Consider the following 9,522-nt stretch of genomic DNA (forward strand, 5'->3'; position numbering starts at 1 on the left):
AGAGAGAGAGAGAGAGAGAGTACCTGATTGAGATTGAGTGGAGGTCGACGTTGGGTGAACACTGGAGTTGGGTGGTGCGGAAGTGTGGATGCCAGTTTGGGAGATGGGTTTTTTTTTCTTTGTATTTTTAGAGAGAATGAATTGGAGAAAGCGAAATAAGAAGATGAAAATGAAAAAATTTCAATAAATAAAAACAAATCTTGTTCTCGGGTCGTTAATGGCTGCTCTCTCCTCTTCCTCTTCTTTTTTTTTGTGGTCTCGAGGCTGAGGTCGTTAATGGCTACTCCCTCCTCTTCATCTTCTTCTTGTTCGTGGTCATGGAGTCGAGGTCGTTAATTGAGGTTTTTCAGATGACAAAAAAGAAAAGGGAAGAGAATGGATCGGGGAAGAAGGGATTGGGGCTTTAAATGCAAAACTATTAGGGGCGACCATTAGAGGCGACGCCAGGACATTAGGAGTGACTTTTGTCGCCCCTAATAGTATAAGCAGGGAAATTCCCGCCCTTGGCCGATGGATAATTTTTAATTTATCAGGAGCAACTTTTATCCCCCCCTAATAGTAACTTGTCGCATCTAATACGTACTTTTAGGAGTGTCATTTGTCGCCTTTAATGTTGTACCGATTAAAAAAAAATTAAGTTTTTTAGGGGCGATACTCTTTTGTCACCCCTAATACTTATACTATTAGGGGTGACTTTTTATTGCCATTTAATGTGTCGCCTGTAATATCTGAAATTGTTGTAGGGAAAGTGAAAGAAGCTAGCATGCATGTTGAATATTTATATATTTCATTCACAAGATCATCATGCGTTAATATTCTACAACACAAATTACAATCCACATAATGTTTGATAACGTTTATATTCTTGTGTATATATATGAAGTTATTATGAACATTATCTCCTTTAAATGACCACTCATACACGTACAACCAAGAAGGTAATAAATAATAAAAGTAACAAAAGATTACAAACAGTACATCTCACGAAAATAAATTAAACAAATTATTAATTAAAACCCTATGCTCTATCTAAAACTCACCAAAAGCATATTTCTTAATAAGTTGCACACTTGATTTTTTCTTCTAGTGTGAGTAATTATTTTTCACACTTCATCATTATTATGACTTCACTTAGTATTATATTACTTCCATAGTATAATACAAAGTGAGAATTAATTAATCAAAACCTTAATGATACTTGCCATTTTTGGTGGCCATCAAACTTCCAGTGGCTCCACAAGCAAGAGCTTGACTAGGTATGCCCTTAACAGAACGACCTTCAATATCAAAAATAGCTCCCATTCCCATATGCAAATGAGGCTCAATGTGGCAATGGAAAGCCCAAACTCCACGATTATCAGCCACAAATCGAAGTGCAGTCCAACCCCATGGAAATATAACTGCAGTGTTTCTTAGAGGTGGGTTCTTTAAGTTAAGCTTTTTCTCATCGTTCTTCGAATTAAACTTACCTTCTCCATAACCCAAGACCCAAAAATCATGCCCATGCAAATGCCACGGGTGAATTTCACTAACATTTGGGGTTATAGCATTGGTGTTTTGAAGTATAATGTCTACCGTGGTATTGAATTGGAGTCTGTAGATCCCACTGCTAGTGGTGACGTTGGTGTTGACAGGTGGCTTCATGATATCATAATTTGCTGGGTAGTTTTCTGGTGGGCTGGTCTGGTCAAATGTATGGTTTAGTAAAAATTTAACTGAGCCCAAATATGGGGTAGATGGTAGTACTAAGGAGACATTGTTTACGGCCCACTTTGTTACACCGTTTAATCTGTTTTGAGTGTTGAGGAGCATGATCCGACGGTTGTAAGTTGTTGGAGGTTTTGGGGACCCCATTCGAGCCAAAATATTTTTGGTAAAGGATTTACTGTGGTTATAATCATTCCATTGTGGTGTGACTGGAGGTGGTGAAACGGGGAGTTTTGATGCTGAATTTGGGAGATAATTTAGGAGGGTAAGGCCTTGTGGGGTCTTTGGTTCTCTCCCTCTTACTCCTACTGAAACCCAGTAGTTGTTTCTAGCGTTTTGATGATCTGTGGTTATTAGGACTGAGTAACTTTCGCCTGAATAAATGTCTAAATCATCCACTAAGAATGGTTGCACGTAGTTTCCATCCGCTTCTACTACCAACATTTTGTGATTCTGAAAAAAAATTAAGCAAAAAAAAAGGCTATTTATTACACAACAGATCATGGTAAATGTGATACGAGACAATATAATTATATATTAGAAAATTGTAGGAATCACCCTCAAGGGATGTACTCATATCCACCCTTATTTATTTTGGTACCTGAAATTATTTTTATTCAAATTTTTTCTCATAATTTTGTAAGTTATTATTTAAGAATTATTGTAACAGTATATTGTACGGGTGACTATTTTATTTTATACACGTATAAAATAAATTGTTTGAACAATATTAATTTTTATATTATAAATTATTTCGAATTTTTTAAAATTTTATAAGATATCAATAATTATAAAAAAAAATTTAATAGCAAAACAAGTAAAAAGTACATGTCTTTTGAATCTCTTTTGAAGTGTAAATTCTAGAATCACCATATATAATATTCCTTCCTTTTCTCTTATGTAAGATGTTTCGAACCGATTTTTAATTTACATATAATTAGCAGCATTCAAAAGCACAAACCAAATGAAAGAAGATAAATAGTTATACTTGTCCCAAAAGGGAAAAGAAAAAAAAATACTTATACATGGCCTCTTCCAAGATATGCAATTATGTTCGTATGTCCAATAATTATATTTTGTTGGTATTTATTTATTGTTAAATTAATGAGAGACAACTCATGAGAGAGGTGGATGAACATGTGAAATGAGTCAAATGACTGATCCACTAATGATGAATAGTACACGGAGAGCCTGTAGTGAGCTTAATTAGAAATTAGAATAATAATGCAAAAGTGCATGGACCCCCTGAGCTATATTGAAAATATACGTACTTTGAAAGCAAATAAAACTAAACTTGATTAATATATATATACATAGTCATAATTGGTATGTTATTATTATATACATTCTCTAGCCATTCGATTTATTTTGTACCTCCTAAACATTAAGAGCATGTTTGGTATTGTTTTCTGTTTTTTGTTTTAAAAAATTGTTTTTAGAAATGAGAACAAAAAATAGTTTTTGAAGTTTTTAAAACACAAGTCACGTTTGGTTAGTGATTTTTAAAAACAATATTGACCAAAAGTGAATTGGTTTTTAAAACAGAAAACAACATTTTGTTGTTTTCAAAATTCTTGTTTAATTGTTTTTAAAAATAATTTTCTGTTTTTAAAAATAAAAAACAGTTTTTTAGTTATGATGCCAAACATGCACTAATATTTTCTTGTTTTTTTCTCATTATATATATATATATATTTGTACTGGTTAACAAGCAATGTATCTTTTCTTTTTAATATCTTTGGCAATCCCTTTAATTCCGAGGCAATGGATCCCTATGTTTCATATTCTATATTAATGATCATTTTATGTAAACGCATGTATATAACTGAATTTAAATAGAAGAAATGTAAAAATTAAGTAACCCTATTTTATATTTTATATAGCTAGAGTACTTGTAAGTCTAGTATTATTATTACTCATTTATATACCTCAAATGGTGCTAATCACGTTGATTATTCATGATGAATATGATTATCAGCTAATTAGTCATATTTACAAATAATATAAATTCAAAATAAAGAGACCTACTTAGAAAAGAGAATACAAGCTATGTTTATGTTAATTTTCAATTTTGTTGTATATACAATAAAATTCAATCTTTATAAGGGAGTCCTATATTTGGGAGAGGCCGCCTTAGACCCAGAGGCCCTATCTATAAAAGCAAGCTTTTTTTTTGTTTTTTTGTTTTTTGTCTGAATAAAAGACAAGCAAGTTAAAATAATTTCTCGTTGTAATAGTTACTTTTTGCTTAGAAAAAGTGTTCAAATGATTTTTTCAACTTGACCCTAAGGAAACCAAATATAAAAGAAGAAGGTTTGGTCTTATCTATAGCCAACATGAACCTAATGTTTACATGAGATCTACTTTCGACTTTCGAGAAAATTAATGTTATTAGACGACTATATATATACACATCTTAATTACCTCATTTTACCATGTGAGGTGGGATATTAATTATATATATATAAGAGTCTATATTGTGATGTAAGTGCAAGTTGATATATATAAAATAAAAATATTTGCAAGAAATATTATATTATAATATTGGAGAAATAATATAATTATATATCTATCTAAATATATTATATTAAAGAGATTAAAGCACATAGTACGTAATATAGATAAGTAAATAATAATTACCCCGATGGCCAAGTTGAGGGCGGCTAGAGCAGTGGTACTGGCGATTCTTAGTCGGTAGGTCTTATTGGGCTGCACCTTCAGAATCTTGGGTGCGCACTTTTCTCCACCCTTTAAGTTGCACTTGTTTGACGAAGAGTTACTATAATGCGCTGCCAATGAGCAATTATGTTGTCCTCTTCCATTCAACAACAAGCTCTGCAAAATTAAGCATAATATCCAAAATGAGATTCCATATATATTTATTTATATAATATATATATATGTTACGTATGCATATTTACGTTACAAGTAAATCCAAACTGTGCATATTTACGTATGCATATTATATATATATTTTTTTTCTTTTAATTCTCTACTTATGATAGTTATAGAGCTGTATTAATTAAAGTTGTCTGAAGTAAAAAAAAAAAACATATGTGCGATCTCTTTTTTATTTTCTTTAATTTCTGAAGTTTATTATTTGGGTTGAGATATGGTCTACAAAGTACAAATTAATTATTAGAAGAAAAAAAAAACAGAATTATTTAACTAATCCTAGTATGACATAAAAAGTTGAAAATTAGAAAATTCCCCAGTACTTTTGTTGAGTACACTATCTAGTGTAATTAATAGTAATAAGTTGGGTTGATGGATATGATATATAATTATATATATGGTCGGCTATATTTAATATATATTCTCTAATATTAATTAATAGGAGTAAATATATACTCGAGATACAATATTTGATAATTTTTTTTTTAATTTTATAGTTACGATAAATTAAAAATTAATATGTAGAAAATATGTGTTATTAGATCTATTCGCATATTATCAGGATCCTCGTCTTTTAGTAAAGTTGAAAATAATCATTTTCTTTTCACCGAATGATCACTTATCAAATAATTATCCAGATATGTTTCACTTATCATATATAGCTGTTTAGACGTAAAATTACGAATACACACATTTTATTTGTATATTATACGTACTTTAATTAATCATTTTCATAAATATATATATATATATATATATATATACTTGATCATATATGTAGTCCATAGCTCAAATTAAATACTACGAAAAATATGGAAGCAATAGTCAAATTATATAGAGATTTTTACATATTACCAGCATATTCTAGAAGGGAAATTTGAATTTTGATGCTTAATAAACTCATAAATTGGTTTTTTAAACTAATACTATGTATAATTTGTAAAATGGGATAACTTTTTTCTAAACCCCAAAAAACCCCTCCCATTTTTCCCAACCGTCCCTCTCTCTTCCTCTTTTTCCAAAAAAATTGACTGACCATCGGGCTGGCCATCGGGCTGGCCATCGGGCCCATCGAGCCCCATCGGGCCCTATATCGGGCCTTTATCTTCAACCCAGATTCAATTTTTTCATCATGATGCATCGGGCCTGCATCGGACCTGCATCGGGCCTGCCCAGAAAATGCAATTTTCAACCCAAAAATCACAGATTCACCACCGCCTTCAACCCAGATCCATTGGACTGGGTTTGCCTTTGATCTCCAGTGGTGTTCGACCGGCATGCGTGCGTGGTGGATCGCCGATGGTGGTTCGGTTGAGATGGGTATGGATGGGCGTGGGTTTGCTTTCGGCGTGGGTGGTTGGACGAGGAGGAGATAGTTGGGGCAGTCGGTCGTAAGTCGGTCGGGGTTGCGTGGAGGGTTGGGGCGGTCGGTGGGTGGGTGGGTGATGATGGTTGAGGGTTAGGGGCGGTTTCTTGCGATGGGGTTTTGGGCGAAGAGGCAAAGAGGCAAAGAGAGTTTGAGGGAAGGAGAGAGAAAGGGTTTGAGTTTTTGAGAGGGGTATTTTTGGGATTTTGGAAAAGTGATCATATATTTTTAATGTAGAAAAGTATTAGTTTAGGAAAAAAATTATCCCCTAATGCATGCATAGAAATTCAAATTTCCCTTCTAGAATTCGGAGCATTAAGTCTGAGATTTTTTTTTTTTTATTTTGATTAATTATTTAATTTTTGACATATGTCACGAATTTAATAAAAAATTTTTTATTAAATTAATGTGCTAATAATTACCTGTGGTTCACCGATCCAACGGATTGGCGCAGAAGAGAGGCCAACCTCTTGCTCATGAACGCTTTGGTGCCACCAATCGCTGAGTAAGAGGTTGAGCTCTCCATCGTAGTGGAAAGGCTCCCTCTCCCCTTCTGCCACGTCAACTATTAATGACCCATATAGCCCTGCTGATCTTTGCATTCCGTAGTGTCCATGGTAAAAGTATGTTCCCGGCTACACCATATAATAACCATTATTAATTCAAACAATATTTGAAAAGTAAAAAACAGGTGCATGCGTGCATGTGTGTATTCATGTACCTATACTACAAAGATGTACGTATAGCAAATATATACTGGCAGAGATGCTAGCCAAAGCATAATTGGATATCATATATCTATATTTTCTTTTCTTTGCTTTTTTTTTTTCTTGACAATGGAAATACTTAATTATATATATTCTTTCTATATAAAAGAAAAAGAAAAAGTCATTTGCTTGATTGCTTCTTGTTGGATATTAGTATATATAATATTAATACTCATCATTATATTTTATCAAATGACCATCATACTAGCTATCTTTCAAAATGGATACTAGTGTTGGCCACCATATAGTGGTTTAGATTGCTATAATCAATTAATATATAAGTGAGTGAATTTTGGCAAATGCGCTTCCACTTCGAATTTCGTCTGATCATATATATTATTATGGATCATCATCTTAATCTTGATATTCTTTTTTCATTTATTTTTCCTTTAACTAAAAAATGAGTATCACTAAGTGACAAATTAAGAAATATAATATAAAATTTTACCTTATCAACTAGGAATCTATACGTAAATACTTCCCCAGGGTTTATAGCACACTGGGAGATTGAGGCTGTACCATCTGCCCAAGGTGTACCCAACTGAACAAAACACAAACAAATTAATTAGGACAATTTACATTACAATTTACAATATTAGACCATTACTATGAGGTAATATTTACCTGTCTAATTCCATGCCAATGGATGACGACACCTTCGGTGTGGAGCTTGTTGTTGAGGTGAACGACGACGGTGTCGCCAGCATTGGCCCTAATAGTGGGGCCAGGGAACTGGCCATTGATGCCCATCACCACGTGCTCCTTGCAATCGGGTGCCCCAAAAATGTACTCTACATCGAAGTTGTAGTGTCGAACCTGAGTTCGGCCACCAACAACAGCCACAGCAAGAAGAGATAGCAGAATCAAGGAGCGTATCATCAATTGTCCCATCAGTCCTCTGCTCTGAGGACTTATATTAACCATTCTGTTTAATTTGTATTTATATATATATATATATATATATATATATTTATGTTACACTATAGCTAGTGCTTTCAGCTGGCTTTGAAATTTTTATTATACGAGCACGATAAAGAAATTGAGACTGTTATAACGCGTTGTGTTTGAACTCTATTTATAAGTTTTTTTTTTTTTTTCTTCAGATTGAAAACTATGGGGGATCTTCCTTCCTACGGCCCCACATGGCGTCTTAGTTTTTTTGAAAAAGAAAAATTGTAAAGTAATACTAGGTCCTAGCAAGAATAACTAATTAAGCTGTCTTACACTATAATGAATTATAAACATATAAGAATATCACAAGAGAATCAACCATTCTTTTCTTTCTTTTTTTTTTTATATGAAATACAATCATAAAAGGCAAAGTTTCAAATAGTAAAAATAACACGCTAATTAGGATTTTTGCCCCTGAATCTTGACATGTACCAAATCATGTCCCTAAACTTTTAAGGTTGTTAAAAATGGCTCATGAACTATTGAGATTGTTGGATTTAAGGACTTTTGTCTAATTTCATTCAATTTTATTATTTCAGTGATTATGTATGTACTAAATCATACTCCCCAGACTTTAATGTCTACTAAATGATGTCTCTTGAATTTTGACATGTACTAAATCATGCACCCTAAACTTTTATCAATGTTAGAATTTTTACTAAAATTGGACAAAAATCCTTTAATCCAATAATCTCAATAGTTCAGGGGTTTTTTAACGACCTTAAAAATTCAAGGAGCATGATTTGGTACATGTCAAAATTTAGAGGGCAAAAATCCTAATTAGCCAAAAAAATATGTACCAACAAGGCAAAAAAAAAAAATAATAGGAAACACCCCATCCCAAGATGTTTTACAAACAAGAACATCCTACCACATTCCCATTAGTTTTTCTACTCTACCTTTTAAAACACATCAGAAATTTTTTTTAATTTTACCTCTAACTTACACATTACATCATATATCATCTCTTTTAAAAACATCATCATCAAAATCTACTTTTTTTTTTTTGCAAATTTTAAGCAAACATCATTAAGGCCGACCCTAACATACTTTGAGGCCCCCTATACCAAAAAAAAAAAAAAAGTTACTAAGATTTGAACTCAAAATCTTCAAATTATTACAGAGCAAATTACTACTGAATTTTATTGTACTCTCAATGTATAGTATGTGTAGTATTTTTTTTAATTTATTCTAATCATTATATAAAAAAAAATGTGGGCCATGGATCGTGCGAGGCTTATTAGGTGGCCGCATTACTTGCTTCACCTTAAGATCGACACTCGAATTACCAAATCTAGGACTAAATGTAATATCTAGAACACCATTAGCATTAACTTCCCCTCTAATCATAAAAATCTTCACCTTAACTCTGTCAGTCCATTAAACATAGCCACCGCTATTGAACAATCAGAAGACACCATTGCCCGTTGCTAACCCATCCTAAACCGTCCTAATCATCAACTCAACGAAATATGGTGCATAGTGTAGAGAAGAAAGCTGAGAGAGAAAGCATAGAGAAACAGAATTGGAAAAGCTCACTTTATTAATGAAGATCAATGTATATATATAAGAGAAAGAGGCAAGAAAAACATAGCACACAACTCATAACAGAAATGTTAACTACCTAAACTAATTGAACACACTTAACTAACTTAAGCTTACAGAAAATTAACTAGGATTTGTTAATAGTGTTAACATCCTTCCTCAAATGAAAAGGTGTTGGAGTCATTTTTAGTTTGGACTTTAGGTAGATGAATCGATCCTTTGTCATGAATGGTTATGTGAGCATAACAGCCACTTGATCACGACTTGGAACATATCGAACAGAGAGCCTCT

The 9,522-nt window shown here is 32.7% G+C and overlaps 1 protein-coding gene across 1 annotated transcript; it reads right to left on the bottom strand.

Annotated features, from left to right (window-relative positions):
• Positions 1 to 903: 903 nt before the first annotated feature.
• Positions 904 to 7,892, bottom strand: LOC133032945 (L-ascorbate oxidase-like). Its single transcript, XM_061107433.1, has 5 exons — positions 7,360 to 7,892; positions 7,184 to 7,276; positions 6,391 to 6,603; positions 4,348 to 4,542; positions 904 to 2,160 (listed from the first exon to the last, which is right to left on the bottom strand). The coding sequence occupies exons 1-5, from the start codon at positions 7,657 to 7,659 to the stop codon at positions 1,189 to 1,191; spliced, it is 1,773 nt and encodes a 590-aa protein (XP_060963416.1). The 5' UTR covers positions 7,660 to 7,892; the 3' UTR covers positions 904 to 1,188.
• Between the last annotated feature and the right edge of the window lie 1,630 nt (positions 7,893 to 9,522).

Source organism: Cannabis sativa, unplaced genomic scaffold (assembly GCF_029168945.1).
Source record: "Cannabis sativa cultivar Pink pepper isolate KNU-18-1 unplaced genomic scaffold, ASM2916894v1 Contig1, whole genome shotgun sequence".
Lineage (NCBI taxonomy): Eukaryota > Viridiplantae > Streptophyta > Magnoliopsida > Rosales > Cannabaceae > Cannabis > Cannabis sativa.

What these genes read in the sequence shown, in the direction of transcription:
- LOC133032945 (XM_061107433.1), bottom strand. Translation starts at nt 7,659, where the DNA reads ATGGTTAATATAAGTCCTCAGAGCAGAGGACTGATGGGACAATTGATG. An exon ending in GTTGGATCGGTGAACCACAG is followed by an intron (nt 4,543 to 6,390) that starts GTAATTATTAGC and finishes TTAATTTTGCAG; the next exon opens with AGCTTGTTGTTGAATGGAAG. An exon ending in CCCTCAACTTGGCCATCGGG is followed by an intron (nt 2,161 to 4,347) that starts GTAATTATTATT and finishes ATTTTTTTTCAG; the next exon opens with AATCACAAAATGTTGGTAGT.